Raw genomic sequence first — 17,186 nt, 5'->3', positions numbered from 1 at the left:
GCGCTGCTTTAGTTACGCTTTTTGCGTCTTGCGCTTGCACGCTTGTCTTGCCTAGCCGATACGCTTTGTCTCACTTTAGTAGGGTCTTTGTTCCAATAACAGGTATTCTATTCAATAGACATGAGGGTTAATGTACAATTAGTGTTTTTGTACAGGTATCGTACTTTTAATAGGCGGCGTAAACTTTTTTGAGCTTATTCTTCGAATTGAATTATTTAATTATATTATATTATTGAATTATTGACTCTGCTTAGTATTGAAATTGCAAAATAGGATTTGCTTTCGAGAAATTGATGAATATTTCAACGTTTGAAATGTCTGCGTAATTGAATTAACCAATAAGAAATGACAATCGTCAATTGTGGACATGTCTTTTATAACCGTTATCTTTTTTTTAATGAGGTAATAACAATGCGTTTTCGTAAAGGGGTTCTAGTACTCACAATAATGTTTATATTTGTTTATACCGAGAGACGACATTGAAATAATTACATGCAACAGATAAATAGAAAACCATCGCTACGATAAGTCACGGAGAATTTCTTGTTTGTTTTAACTCTACACGTGACTGAAACAGATAGGTACAGGGTATGTACTGTAAGTATAGACAATATGTTCTATGATGAAACACTGTTATTTTGTTAGTTTATATATATAATATGACGTTTATTTACTTTGAGAAGGACATACGGATTTAAACACTTCTTTCATAGAGTTCAAAAAAATAAAAGATAAGTCCAACTTTACGTTTTTTATTTTCAAGTTTATCTCGTTAAAATTATTTATAATTTCGATTAGTTAAAATTGAAAAGTTCTTTCATTGATAACAAAGTTCCAGCTAACATTTACATATAAGTTTACATGTAATTTTCAAATTTCAGACGCGTCAAAATCGTAACGACACTGTTCGTGTGAATCGTACTTTACGAATCGTATGAAAACTATAAGTTTTGTAAGAGGAGAAGGAAGTTCTTGCGGTTAGCCTAATGCCGGTTGGAACGAGTGAATCAAGTTTTGGTTTCGGTATGAGGAAACCGCCATACCATCTGCGGTCGTACCACGTAAATATCTTTCAATCATTTAGTTTGAAACTTGAAACATTATTAATACACTAGACGTCGCCCGCGACTCCGTCCGCACAGAATTAAATAAAAACGTGTGTTGTGTGTTCTTCCAGACTATGTTCTATATATGTGCCAAATTTCATTAAGGTCCGTAGAGCCGTTCCGGAGATACATTCAAACAAACATCCATTCATCCATCTAAACATTCGCATTTATAATGTTGGAAGGATTTCATATAATTTACATTTTACTGGTATGGATCAGAAAGAAATACCACAAAAGAACAACCTATTATTTCGACAAGCGGTAAAATATTACAATAATTTTTGATTTTTGTTGAATTTAAATTTATTTGTAACAATTACCTATAAGAAAATGTAATGACCTTTGTCAATTTTACTTATATTCAACCGCAACAATAATAATAAAATAACGGTATTGTAAGACAGATATAATAGTTCGCTACACGAGATATAGTTATAAAAATTTGTAAAAAGTATTCACGCCTTTTAAATGAAAACATTAAAATGCTGCTACAACAAATCCAATACAAAATTTCACATAACACATTTTACGTAGTTGAAAATCATGGTTACATTGAGTGTTGGGAATATTTATTCGTAAGTTTCTACTGTGAAAGGCCCAGTTATGCTTAGATACAGATATTTTTTTAAATACGGCCAAAGGGAAGCAATACCAAATGTAATAAAAAAACAATAAAACATAATTAGAAAATGCAGGGATGCGTAACTTTTTGTGTTAGTTACTACCTGCTTTGTACTATATTTTATGAACTTTGAATTATCTTTACATAGCTTCAAATGGTAATCAAATTTTCTACCGTTTGTTTCGCTTTAACTACAATTTAAACGTGTAGGTCAAAACCCATTTTTATGTAGCGTATTATCATCATCTGCTCTTATACCACTTATGTATGTACGTAGTGTCAGCGCACTAGGTTTTCGTCTTTTAGATCGATCTGTCTTCCATCATCTCAATCGTCGCTCTCTTCTTAACCACGGCACCTTTCACGCAAGCTATTCTTCTCATCATGGGCCCTCTCCATTGTACTCCTCCACAGTCACTTTTAAATTTCTTCTTGTCATATGCGGTTCTTCGCTCCTGATAATCCAAACCATGCTTACGTTTGTATTCATGTATACGAAAACGTTTTATTTTTCTTCAAGTTTTGTTGTTTGTACACGCTAGCAGCATTTTAGTTACATTAATATGTATTCGAGCGCATTATAAAGTCTATCATATTCCGTGAGGCGTGAAGAATTGTTAACTTAATAGAGTCATTCGGGTCAAAGCTTGGTGCATTACGAGCGCGTTTTTACTTGTTATTAGAAAGGAACAAGTTTTTGTATGCGTTTGTTGAAGGTTATATGACGATCCTAACAAAATACATTGAAACATACATTTTATTATAACTTTCCTTATTTCTAAGGGCTATAATAACTTAATTAAATTGTTTTTGATTTTCAGGCTTAATTTTTCATATAGGTCATTGAGATTTTTATCAATTTGCCTATAGATGTGTTACATTTTCCCATTAATCGATTTCAAACAGATGTTCATTTTACTAAGGACTTAATTAGATGCTCTTTGGACAATTGAATGTTTATGTTGGAGATTTTTAAAAAACACCACATTAACTGCGAGATAGAGAAAAATGTTTTGATTGAAATTTATTTGATTAAAAACAAGACTATTCAGAAATATGAATGTCTTTTTGTATTCTCAAATAATAGACAATAGCAATGGAAGGCGTGAATAGTGAATTTCGGTCGATTCTTTTATTTGTTTCGCAAACAGAGAACGGACTGTTGTCGGTATGCAAACAGCCGCAACGCCAACAGAAAAGCCCCAATCAAATATTTCACCAATATTTGATTGGATCCGACGCGTTTTATTTTCACACAACCCACAAAGCTTTTGACGATAAATTCTGAGATGATTTTTAAACTTTAATACGTCAATATTAAAGTTTAAAATATATCAAAACTAGCTTTTACCCGCGACTCCGTCCGCGCGGAATAAAAAAAAAAAGAAAAAGAAAACGGGGTAAAAATTATCCTATGTCCTATTCCTGGTTCTAAGCTACCTGCCCACCAATTTTCAGTCAAATCGATTCAGCCGTTCTTGAGTTATAAATGGCGTAACTAACACAACTTTCTTTTATATATATATAGATAGATATATATATAGATACATCAAAAATAGTGATAAGTTTGTTTAAATGATATTCAAAAGGTTGAGGAACCGTTACTCAACATGCCCTACACTACATTTATAATCGTAAATCATTTATTGCATTCATATGCTCATTTCGTAACCACTCATTGCAATGCTTATTGCTAATAGCTGTAACTTTTGATAGAGATTGATTAGTTATAAAAAAGGTAATTTTATATTGCGTTAAAATAACGGTATTCTGCGAGTAATGATTAAATGTCGAATGTAGTTGAACTAAATGTAGTTATTGCATCGAATTGGATAATTGGAATCGAAATGAAAGTTTATATTCGTGTTTAATTTTGAAAGACTGCAGTAAACCGACTACCCTAGTCTCTTCTCTATTTTCACTGATAGTGTCGTGTCTTCACTAAGGATTTCAACTGCCGAAGACTATAAAAACATTATCATCCTTCTAATAATCTTTAAGAAAACAGAGACAAAAAAGAAGTGTGAAGGCAGGAGAATTTAAAGGTAAGTCTATCAGAGAAGAGTGATGAAGCAGAAAGTTGTAAGCATATGTTGCAAAAATGTCATAGAAACAAGAAAATATTCCTTGTCAGTTGTAGAGGGTAGTCGTAGTTTAATTCTAAAATAAGGCCCGATCCATCTTCGTCACTACGGAATCTTTATTAAGTATTCCTCCAAATGGTAACCTAAGTACTTACCAGCAAATGGAACATCGCAGACGTACTCCTCCACGTAGTTGTCAGTGTTCCCGCTGCGGTCCGTGGCGCCACTGGCGACTGACGCGGCGGACGCGGCGCGCAGCAAGCACATCTCAGTCTCAGTCTGACTGTCGCGCAGCATGGATCTCCGTTTGTATTCCTAGCAAAACGTAGGCAATTGTTAGAATCCCATTTACATTTTTCGATCTTTTTTAAATGTCTATAATTAACATTTTCCTTTGATACCTCCTTGTAGAGAACCTAAATACTGTATCGAAACTGTTATGTTGTGGAGTCATTAAGATGGCGTTGTAATATCCCAAATGTGCCCTTAATGATGACCTTTCGCTTTAAGTAAGCTCGATCGATCGGTCCTTTGAGATTTTCTTCTCATTGAGCCGATCTCATCCATGAAATAAATCGTTCCCGAGAGGAAAACACCCATTACTACATAGTTGTGAAAATCATCTTACTATCAAATTACATTCATGTGCTCTTCTTAGGTCTTCGTTTAACTATACAACACATAATATTATTATTCGCTTGACGAGTTTGTGTAAACAAATTTAAAATAAATTTGATATTCAAACAGACACAGCCAGGAAGATACAATCACTAAAGTATTCTTCAAATAGTATTCTTTTATATTCTTGTATTATTAAAAGAAATCAGCCAAAAATGTTTTAATATTTCAGTTTTTTGTCTTGATTATATTAGAAAAATACCGTTATTTTACGTATTAAGTAAACTTGAATCGTAGTTGTTACAAGAAAAAGACATAAACGATGTGACTGTGTAAATGTGTCTTATTTTCTAACTTTCTCTATAAATTTTATCCAGCGTCATGATATATTAATAAAGAAATTCATAGAGGCAATTAAATAATCTAAGTATAATTTGATTTTACATACAATATATACTATTGAAACTGAAACAGTACTTATTAATTTCAATATTTTTTGTACAGTTTCATAAGCGACAGTCTTTTTCATGTTCATTTTATTGCTGATTGATTCATGTCAGGCGCCTGACATATTGATCTCTTTTTAGTAAGATTGGATTAAAAATCATGTTTAATTTTTGGAGTTTGTAAAATTAGGAAAAATAAAAAATTAACGTCATATAATAATATTGCTAATGAATTTATATACCAAACGACTATGACACACATTGTTTAAAGTTTTCAAATTAAGACAGCGCCTTGGGAAACGAAACTATGCATCTTTAACAAGTAGAAATTGCTATGAGATAATTGCTTCTTGCAGTTCACAATTATTTGTTGTATTACAAACTCAAAAACATAAACAAAAGATGAATTTAACTCGTACAGCGTTTCCCGCTAACATAGTTACATCAAATATTTATTCAAAATTCACAAGTTCCCACCCTCAACTAAATGATTGAATTATTAACCTAATAAAAGCGGAGAAAATATAAAGTAAAGAAATCATTTAAAAATAAAACAACAAAAATGACAATAATAAAGCTTTATTAAAATAATATAACTAAATAAAATCGAAAATAATACAAATGATAGCTTAAAATAACCAAATACTCGAGCTTTAATTTCACAAAGTGGTATAAACAAAAGTCATAAAACGAAATTGCCTTATTTAAAAAAATAGCAAAATTACGATTTTAAAAATTAACTAATTAAAAGAGAAAAGAGAAATTAATATGATAACTAAAGATTTAAAATTGCACTCCAAAAATTCAGAATATCTTCATTTATAAAGACAATTTTATTTTTAGTTTAATTTTGTTTATGTCACTTTATATTTAAAAATTAGCGAAGACTAACATTAACAAAAGGGATCAAAGAAATGCTTGACATATACTAATAAAAAATACGTCAGTCTATTTATAATTATTATATACTTCAAAATAGTTGGGTCACATTAATACTCCAATTAAAAATACAAAGGAAATGATAAAAATAATAAAACTCCTAGATTATGTAATATTTTGTCATGACATAGTTAAAATATATTTTTTGTCTTTAGAATTTCTTAACATAATAATGTGGTAAAAATGTTTTTGAATAAAATTTATAAGGATATAAAATAGTATTAAATATTTAAATTGTTAATCTGAAGTTAATAAGTTTCATCTTTAATTTTATAAAGATGACATCGTAATTTTGTAAGACAAAAAAAAAATTGTATATTTTTTCTTCAAATGCGATTGAAATGCCGTATTCTATCAAACATTTCTTAAATAATAAAATTAAAAACTATAGGAAACTTAAAAAAATAAAAATTTAACTTCATAGAATACTGATATAAATTGGTTATACAATTTAGAAATTACCTAATGGCCTCATAACAAAAAAAAATCAAAATATTAACGACAATTATTTCTCACTGTAATTTTAAATAATATTTAATTCTAATACTAATGAAATAGCACCTTAGCATTTAGCTTAAAAATCTATTTACATAACGTATTACTTTATATAACACACAGTCACTTAAGAAAACCCTTAGTGTATATTTCTACAGAAAATCTATACTAAGGATGGCAGTAACTGATGTTAAATTACTGAGAGCACCGTACGCCAGAATGGCGGTAATTATTCAAGAACATTTTAAATGTCCTGAAATAAACAGTATTAACTATTGGTGACGTCACCTTGAGACTTTTTCCTAATTCTTATCTCCTCCACAACCTCCATAATTAGCTGAAATATTTAAAATTTACTTTGAAAATAATGATAATTTTGCCAAAGATTAAGGCAGAGGCAAATCGCATGCATTGTTTAAAATCGGTGATATTGAAGTGGTAAGTTAAAAAAATAAATTAGTACGTTGCAAAACGTAATTACAATAAATTTTGAAATGTATTTGTTAATAAAACAAAATTCAAATTTTGCAAATACATTAAAATTAGTATGACAGTGAATAAAGTGTAAACAATTTTGTACATCGTGCATGTCGGATTACTGCACTACAAAATTGTACTGCACTATAATATTGTACTGCACTACAATATTGTACTGCACTACAGTTTACAATTTAAAATAAATAATTGTTACAATACATAAATATCCAATTGTTATTTGTATTCTAGCGTATACAAATAATAAAAAAAGTTCGAGATATCTTCTAGTTATTATATAATGGGAACTAAACAGAAATATTACTAAAAGGCATTTCAGCGTTAAACAAGCAAAGTCAGAAAAGCTAATACGTACTTTTTATTTATATATAACATACAGATAAAGGATTTGTTTTCATGCATCAATACGGTTATTTAAAAGATTTGTAAGACATATAAGACTTTTATTTGATATACAAACTAATTGTGCATTGTGCGTGCTAACATCAATCAGGACTAACCTGACTCAGCGGCCTGATCCGTTCGTGAATGCTGTTCTCTGCTTGTTTGGCTGAAGGTGGCGGATGGTCGGGAGTCGGGGGCTGATCGTAATGTGTCGGTGATAAAGGAATAGTCGCTTTATGCCTATCGTAATACCGTTCACATTCGCTTGGGCTATTCATCGACTGATCGTCTAAAAGACTTTCAAGGGAAGACCGTTCCTGGTTCGAGAACTTTCTAGATCTGGTGTCGTTCATTCTGATCTCGACGTTTTCGTAGGAAGGAGGGAAGTTGTTTCTCCGAAGCTTTCGTCTGGGATTCTGTTCTTTTATGACGACATTTTCGTACATAGCCGTGATGGCGACGGGTTGCGAACGGTTCTTGAGACTGGGTCTGGGATTAGGGATGGGAATTACTCTGGGAGAGTTATGGTTCTCCTCATATTCGGCATACGATAGTTTACCGTCCACGTACTGATCTACCGAGCGACCATGCTTGAGATAATGTTTAGCACCCTGTAACAAAAAACAATGGTTAGAAATGTAGTCCCAGCAGTTTCCAATAGATGTTATTCTAGTAGACGTTGAATAATTTGTGTTGGCAATGACTTCAAATAGCATACATACACATAATCTCTGAAAATAGCTGCCGTAAAATTAAAAAAAAACGACATTCGGTTGATGAAAGACCATAATTTCTGAACTATATAAAAATATGTAACTAAAATGTGAATAACTTTGCTGAACACATGAGTGTTATCAAGTAATCACTCTATCCGAAGAACTCAGTGATTTGTAGGTCTATTACCTGTATTTCATCCAAATCATCCTGGCTCCTGGCGTGCGCCCTTAACTCGTAGCTGTAGCCAGAGGAGGGGGAGTTGGCGTGGGTGGGGGACACCGACAGATTCCGTCGGGGGGGTTTCTTGGGGGGCGTCGGCTGTAATACAAGTACAGCCTCAGTTTCCAGACTACAGTTTGTACTGACAACTACTATAAAGGTGGATGAGATTTGAGGATTCAATATAGACTCATGTTGACCAAATTTCCTTTTACTATGCATTATAAAAAAAAAGCAATATAAAAATGCCCTCCTGACTAATGAATCCTATTAGGAAATACTAAGAGTCGTAGAATGCGTGTTATTTTTAGTTCATCTTCATTGTCAACGCAGCAGAGATAACTGTCGCAATTGCGTAATTGTGAATTTGAATGGTGACGAGAAAACATTTACGTTTGGTACAAGAATAAAACACAATTCTGGAACAACTAACCTAATTCAATATGAAAATATTAGACTCGGATGTCGAATGAGTAGTTTAGTAAAATTACCACAAAGTACTTTTAAGTGTACTTGAACAAGAAGACTCAATTTTATACTAAGAAAGAAATGTAAAAAATCCATTTCGTCAATCGGCAGTGCGGTGTATAGAACCTCTTCTTATAGAGAACAGAAGAGATATAAAGAAAACAGCTACCCAAACTCTTATCGAAGAACAACTAATGAGAGAAAATTATCAAACTGCTTAAGTTCATTACTTAGACCATACGTTGCCCAAGTGGATAGAGTAATTCAATATCGGGCCGCGGATGAGGGGTAAATTGGTAGCAGCCGGCCACTGAATGGACAATTTTCTACACAAAAGCTCGTTACCACAGGACGTCCAGATAAACCGATCACTAACAAGTTTAAAGACAAAAGATTCGTTCCGTACTAATCACAGACTTAATATCTTAATTTCATCCAGAGAACTAACAATTTATTGTTTATTAACCGCCAACAAAATATACCTTAATGCTTAGTTTACCATGTGGCATTACATTACGATAGTAGCACTAGTCTGGCAAGAACAGTTAGTAGTCTGGCAAGAACAGTTAGTAGTCTGGCAAGAATAGTTAGTAGTCTGGCAGGCTCACTGGCGCCAGTTAGTGTTTTCATTATGTCAGTTGTATGCCATCGCTGAATTTGAGCCCTACTGTTCTAATTTACCTACTGGCATAATATTTACCAGCCGTAATAGAAATAGAAGAAAAACAATTGAGTTATCGAATTTTAAAGCTCATAAAATAGTTTAACGGGCAATAAAATGTTCTTTCTGGTTAAAATAAGGTTAGATGTACAAAACTGATTGTCACGCTGTGCAAATACATTAATAAGACGCCTGCGTGCTCAGAGACGGCAATCGACCACAGTTTAAGGCTCGCCGACCGTGACCGATGGGGGTTGTTGGCTTCGCTTGTTGAATCACCAATTTGTGTTTTGGAATTACATTCGTATGTCACGCGGCCATTACAAATTGTAAATAGTGCTTCTTACCGTGAAGTTTTCTCTACTGAAATACCTTTAGAAATATATAAGAGGCGCCAATAGCATAATGGGCTAAGGGCACAATCATGCGACCACATTGTCGTGGGTTTGAATTCCACCATTTGACTATTGTAATTTTGTATTTTTTTTTTGCAACAATGAAAGTGATAATAATTTTTGGGCAATTAAACCTACGGATTGAGGTTCATTAGTTGTAATTTTTTTAGCTAACCTATATACTGATCGCGTTCTAACTCCTGGCTATCTTCGTGCTAAGAAGGGACACGTACGGCCGTTTTGTTTGGCCCCTTCGGGCTTGACACACTTGGAGACGCAACGGTTGAAATCCCCGCCGGTGCAAACATTTGCAAACGGTTACGTGTTCTGAATATTGTGCGACTTCCTGTGCAATTGCATTTGAATTTTCTTTACAGTATAGATTGCACTGATAGCATGGTAAGTTTACTGAATAACGGTTTCTTTATTATTTGTTCCCTTTTTTACCGTTAGCAAATAGCCTCATTAACTGCGAGCTGAAGAATATTTTACTAGATTGAGTCAAAAATTCATTAGGGCGAGCCATATTGGCTCTCATTCATGTATGTATGTCCACGTAAAGTGGACATTACATCGAGGGTAGGCGTATAATCTTTGCATTGCGTGCTAAAGGATTAAGGTCAAAATGAGTCCAGATTACACGTAGGCTCGCATTTATTTAATTTGTCTAGTTTATAATAGGTTACATGGACGGATATACGGCATATAATCACAGTAATCTAGATACTTGAAGTAATAATATTAGGCCAATTTTAAAAGAACAAGACGAAGTCCTTCTCTATAAAAATTCCAACACATAATAATTTGTACTATAAACTTCTTCCCCTTAACTTATTCTATATTTGATAGCAGTATAAAAATATTTTCACTAACTTCTTTGGTTACGAAGTTTTTTGAAGGCTATTTAGTAATTACTGTTGTATTTTGATAAAATTCAAAATATATTTAGTGGCAACCATTAATTTTTGACAGATACAATAACATCTTTTAAATTTTTATGCAACATTCTTCCTTTGAACTTTGATAAGTCTAAAGTCATCAAAGCTTGTTACCGCATTCAATCAATATTAATTACACGAAATTGAAATTATAAAATGCATTACATATTGGACACTCAATCAGAATATTAATTAAAAGGATATTTGCATACGAGTGTTTACTGATAAAAGGCTATTAATTTTATCGAAAACATGCATTAATTTGTGTTTAAAAAGAACTGTGATGTTTGCAGGTCAACGAACTATGTTATCTCAAAATGAGAAATTAGAACTAGAGAATAGAAATTTTTGATATTGAAGGAAAGAAAGATTTTCCTTCTCATAGTGAGTGATGGTAAAAAATATAACATTGTAGTATGTAGTATATGCAAAGTTTTTTATTTAGACCATTTCGCAACATACAAATTTAAAGGTATTAACATTCCAGGATACGTTTCATATGCATTTAACAAGTCTGTTGCAGCAATCTCCGGTGTTTTGCCAACTTTAAAACTAATCATTTCGCAACATTGTTATTGTGTAAATCCGTTCAGCGTATATCTAATTCGAGGCTTGTTTTTATGATACTCGTTAATTTTACACTTTAGCACTATGAAGGAAGCTTTATTATTTGGTTTATGAGCTTGTAAAACATAGAAGTTTAGATAAAGGAAAATAAATACAAGTTTTCTATTTCCAGATGAAAAATTACCTCAATGGAATAAGCAGGGTTTGAAAATTGGTTTACGAATCCAGTTCGCCACTTGCTCGTTTGCCACTTTATAATATAAAAATATAGCTAATAGCGATAGATATGCAACTAGAGTCAAGGGAACAGATTATAATATATTCGCGATTGTGTATTTGTAGTACCAACATTTTAAAATTGCGAAACAAACAATATAATATATTTTAGGTACAGTCTATCTGTGGCATGTAGAAGTATCTTTTAATAATATTAATGTAATTTAAATATAAAATATACTTTAATTGGTTTAGCGATACTTAACGTTAAAGATTAATTCGTGCAGATACGAAACATCTCAGCACAGTACTAAGAAATGACGTCATCGCACAAAGAGCTGCGTTTAGTCACGCAGACTAAATAAATTAAAACGTATGACTTATGGTGTCGCTAATTAAGTTGTTAAAAGTTCTCCCACGTAGGTACTTGGTTCACTAAAAGAAAGTGTATGCGAATAGTTCCTAATTCTACTGGCGATTGGTGATTCTCAGGGATATATTTTTTGTACTAGAATTTATAGTAGAATTTTTGCATCCCTTTTCATATTTGATAGAGAAAAAGCTAGAATTAAAAATATTGTAAAATAACAGTTAAAACATAAGGTTGTGCTTAGTTCTGGAATCAATAAGTGATGTTATTGAAAATTATATTTTTTTACTATTTAAACTTTTCTTTATTAGCATTCAAAGGTACATCATACTACGAGTACAATATGTGATGTTGAAAAAACATTGAAAGAATCCAAAGAATAATCCTGAAGTTTTAGAAAACATTGGTATTAGCACGTTTATAAATAAATAGCCATGGTTATGAAAATAACACATTAATTTTAAACGTTGTTAAACGTTGCTCGCCTTAATAAAATAAAAAAAACTATAGCCCAAGACTTTTATGTTTATATAATATGAATTGTTGGTTCTGTTGTATTTACTTTCACCCTTATAGAAAAGAAAAATGCAAGTAAACAATTATATGGCCACAAGAGACTTGAAACTAAGGTAAAAACAAGAACAAAAAGGACACATTTTTTTACAAAATATTTTTTTTTTAATTATTGTAACAGTATTCGAATGTTGATGTATTTAGAATCTTAATCTACCAATAGCACACATACGCAGCTACACTGGCCATCCGCCAAGCTTCCATCAGAACTATTTCCGTGGATGCTGAAACTCGGTTACTAAAGAGCAATCCACATCATTACTCAATATCGAGAAAACATTGACGTGAAGTATACAAGTCTAGAGTTATCATAAAATTGTTTACTCTCAAAATTAGGTCAAGGAATGAAACGTAAAATGTTTCAGGATTTTGTTAGGATTAAATACTCTTATGAGGAATAATCTATCCTAATACATAGGTTAGTTAATTTAACTGCTGTTTTTAGGGTCCATAGTCCTTGTGAGATATCCTTTGTCTAAACTAAGTATCAAAAAAGTTAGGTTAGACCTCAGCGACTGACTCCTAGTGCAGTATTAAATGCTATACCAATTGAATGCTAAGTTTTGGAATGCGTTTGCAGTGACAGAATAAAGACCATGACACTTAATTCAAGCCTTCAACATAGATAAGAATAGAGGAATTATCTTATTGAATGCGTAGATTCCCTTGAAGTAATAGCCAGATGCTGAATTACGAATCATAGGAATATAGGTCGCGGAGTCCTTGACATATAAACAACACACTTCAGTCTATTTTCTACCAAATACCAAGCGATTGTTTACAATGTTGAAGTATAGATTTCTCATAATAAATCTATAAGATCATCCTTTAATGACAGATTAATGACCGAGTGTGGGAATCATTTCTTGAAATAAAGTTTTATTCTATACCAGCTATCGCCCGCGACTCTGTCCGCGCGGAATTAAAAGTAAACTTTGTAAGTAGCCTATGTGTTCTTCTAGACTATGCTCTATATCGATGGCAAATTTCATCCAGATCCGTTAAGCCGTTTTAGAAATACCTTCAAACAAACATCCATCCATCCATCTAAACATTCGCATTTATAGTATAAGTATAAAGTATGATTAAAGTATTTTAAATTTAGAAGAAAAATGTGAATAAATTCTTTTCCTTGAAATACACTATAAAACTAACATAACCAAAAACTTACATTCAAAACATGTTTCCATGAACTTCACAATACACACAACACAACACAATACACACACAAAACACGCACACTATAAAATAAACAGCGTAAGTACCTATATACAGTCACTAAATCTAGGTTCCAAATAATCTACGCAAGTTTATACGCAAGCGTTACATGCGTCCGCGACGAATCGACTGACCGGGTATGTTCGTCATCGCCCGCTTGCTGCGCCCGACGTCGGCCATATGGGATGAGATTAACTATTGGAATCCAAACGTAAAGACAGCGTCAATTGCTCGGATATAATAACCAATTAAGCTTTGGTAACAATAAAATATTCTTCGTCAATTCATAACATTTAGCGTTCGACTGAACTGAACGGATTTCAGTGTCAAAGAACCTTCTGAGTTGGTTCGGTGTTTTTTTGCGCATCCGATAAGAGCACAATGTTTTTCGTTTCTATGTTCATTACATAGTCTTATACTTCATTTAAACATAAGTATGAACATATTTTTCAAGAAGCGAGGTTAAAATGAATAAGAGCTGCGTGAGAAAAATAACATTCCCGTATTTGTTCCACATGTCAACCAAACAGTTTGTTTATGCCGTATTCATGTATCCGTAGCAGTATGTTTTTTTTTTTTTTGTAATTATTACAAAGCATGACATGATGAGCAAAGTATAGATGCGGATGAAGGTTTTACCAGTGAATCCTGGAGTATATTGTCGACTATTATTTAAGGAATAAATCGGGTTAGTTTTTGCCCGTATCAGCAGTGGAATTAATTACTATCGTAATCGAATACAAAAAAAAACCGAGCAATACGAGCGTTATAAGAGCTCCTTGACTAACCATTGCACAAATCAAACCAAGGTTTCTCGGGTGCGTTCAATTTATCCAAGAAAAGATTAAAAATCAAATGTTATTTAACGAATCTGGTCAACAATGAGTGCATTTGAATGGTAAGAAATATAAATGTGTAATATTAAAAAAAAACTGTAGTTCATACTAATTTTTGACTTACCGAAACTTTACTATAGTCGTGATGATGCGCGAGATGCAAGGGCGCGCAGCTGGAAGCCGCGCTGGACACGCTGAGGGCGTCGCCCTCGCTCGTACCCTCCGCCTCCTCCCAGCGCCTCCGCCCCGACCCGCTGCAAACACCCCCGGCCCCCCGCACCCGCTCAAGCGAAGCACAGTCAAGCACATCCGCATCTACCCTCGGAACACCGCTGTCGTCCTCGGACCCCGACGAAGAACTCTCAGAACTAGCCACACTTATTCCGCTCTCACATTTCGACTCCAGATTGTGTTCGCTATCCTCCAAAATCGCCTCGATTTCAAATTTGGAATCCCTGCTACCAAATTTGAACGAGTCGCTGTGTACCCACGGCCGTTTCGTGGTACTTATATCGGATTTAACGGTCTCGGCGTCTGAGATTTCTTCGTCTGAATGGGAATTGTCATCTGAATCTTCCTCGGAAGACTCTTCGAGGCATGTCTTAAAGGATGCATCAGATTTAATCGTGACGTTAGAATTACACGATTGCAGTGACCAATGACCGGAGTGTTCCGATGAGCTCGATTGACGTGGCGGTAAATGCACAGTATCAGAAGCTTGTGGGTTAGTGTCGGCTGATGTTGTATGACTACCTATTGATATTACTTCAGCGATATCTTTAACGGAATAACGTTCATAAGATGATGAAGTCGAAGTATGAGATGACATTGTTACATATGCAGGGGAGGAATATAGTGGTGTATTGTCATTTGTATTTGCACAATGACTCGGGGCTATTTGTTCAACTTTACCACTGGTATAAGGTTCTTCAAGGTTTGACGGAACTGATTTTATTTTAGTTAAACGCGGTTTTTGTACTGTCGAAATAGGAGAAGCTTCGAGTGTGATATCTGGGGTAGAGAGACTTCTCTTTATAGCAGAAAACTTTATAACAAAATCGATATTATTCCTTCTGTGATCATCGTGCATTTTGCAGCTTTTACTGTCGCAGAAACAACGAAATGATGAAGATCTCAATTCCATTTTATTCCTGAAATCTTCCATATCAATTATTACTTCTTCGTCCTCAACCTGATTAATTTCTAGCAAATCCTCTGCACTGGCATGATTTTTAGGACGTTTTGGCTTACAAAAACATATCGCTGTTTCAAAATAACTATCTCTCTTGTCGGTAGTGGATAGTGCTGTTGTAAGAGGATCTTTGCAAAGTGTTTCTCTATTAAAAATATCTATAAATTCCTGGACTGTTGGCGCTTTATATATGCAGTGACCTGTACCTTTAATGTGATAATTTGGTAGCGTATCTTTTAATATCGTGCTACTCCATTTGGGCAAATCTCTAATATTCGTTGAATTTCTGTCATGTTCTATATTAGTGAATGTTTTATGTCTAAAGAGAACTTTCTTACGTCCATTACCTTCCGTTTTCTTACTGGGTAATGTACCAGTCATTGATAAGCGAATACTCATATCGTTGGCATCATCACCAGTACAATCAACATTTTCTAATGCACTGGCTTCGGTATGATTAGACGAATCTGATGAATCCGAAAGTGTCCTTTGAACTTTTGATTTATTTGTGTTGCTGTCGATAACAGATATTTTAGTATGACGAAATGATTTAGATTTTGTTGATAATAGTATGTCCTCTAAATTTGATTCATCGATCATGGAATCAGAAGACAAAGTTGATGACCTACTTATATTGGGTGAAGTGTTGTTGGATCTCTCTTGTGCCAATGTAATGCTTCGCTTTGGTACTTCTGGTAGTCTTCGTTCCCGTGTCAGAGATATATTTTCATATAGAGGTCTTTGTTCTGAATCGTCCATAAGCTTTTTTGGGGGAATATGAGTTCTGATAGCGGGTGTTGGACGAGATTGTTTACTTTCAATAACAACATTTTCGTACATGGTTACATCATTATCATTCACATTTACATTATTTGATCTCGGTGTGGGCTTTGGTAACTGAGCACTGTTGTGTGAGGTCGTAATTGGTTCAATGTACGAAATAGAATTTTTTGAAGAGAATTCATATGATTCGTAACATTCGTTTATCAAAGTAGCTGATTCTAACGAAGTCGTAGAAATCAATGATTTACGATTAACCAAATTTCTGGGTTCAAATAAACTACTAAGCTTTGCAGCATAATTCACTGCTTCAGTAGGTGGCGGTGTGAAAGAATCGTTGTTGCCATAATTTTCGTCGACAGCTGCAGAACAATTAACTATAGATTCTTGGGAATCGCTTATTTCATTGTTTTCCGATATGTTAGGCAACGATGTTTTAAATCCGGGGCAACTTCGGTTACTTCGATTAACAGTAGAATCTCTATTTAATATCCCTAATCTGTCTAAGGAAATAGTATCAAATTCATCGTTACAAATAATATCACCTGACTCCTCCTTTTTCGACAATATTTTAAAAAATTTACTATTACCAATTAGCAAAGTATTAACCGAGTTTTTACTTTCAGATTGTTTCGATTTAGCATCAGTTTCCGACTCTAAACCCGAATTGTTAGAAATATTAGGAGCAGAATTAAATTTCGCTTTCAAGCCCAAGCACTTCGAAGCAAGCTTTTTGACAAAACTTTGAGGTTGAATATTTTTTGTTAGAGACGAAGATGACGGAAATAAGCTTTCGGTTTTGTTAGTATTTTTCTGGGTCACTGGGGCTTTCCTGTAAAACACA

The 17,186-nt window shown here is 33.6% G+C and overlaps 1 protein-coding gene across 4 annotated transcripts in view; it reads right to left on the bottom strand.

The window, feature by feature from the left end:
• The window catches only part of LOC106712577, a 92,085-nt gene that overhangs the window by 47,091 nt on the left and 27,808 nt on the right, over nucleotides 1–17,186 (bottom strand). For 3 of the 4 annotated variants that reach the window (XM_045683564.1, XM_045683565.1, XM_045683563.1), the window contains exons 8-11: nucleotides 14,495–17,174; nucleotides 8,096–8,227; nucleotides 7,309–7,803; nucleotides 3,971–4,130 (exon numbers count right to left, since the gene is read on the bottom strand). In XM_045683564.1, the coding sequence (XP_045539520.1) occupies nucleotides 3,971–4,130; nucleotides 7,309–7,803; nucleotides 8,096–8,227; nucleotides 14,495–17,174 (3,467 nt within the window). The remainder of the gene's footprint in view (nucleotides 1–3,970; nucleotides 4,131–7,308; nucleotides 7,804–8,095; nucleotides 8,228–14,494; nucleotides 17,175–17,186) is intronic. The other variant, XM_045683566.1, reaches the window with a different exon arrangement.

This window comes from Papilio machaon, chromosome 22, assembly GCF_912999745.1.
Source record: "Papilio machaon chromosome 22, ilPapMach1.1, whole genome shotgun sequence".
Classification (NCBI taxonomy): domain Eukaryota; kingdom Metazoa; phylum Arthropoda; class Insecta; order Lepidoptera; family Papilionidae; genus Papilio; species Papilio machaon.
This window is presented reverse-complemented; position numbering and strand designations above follow the sequence as displayed.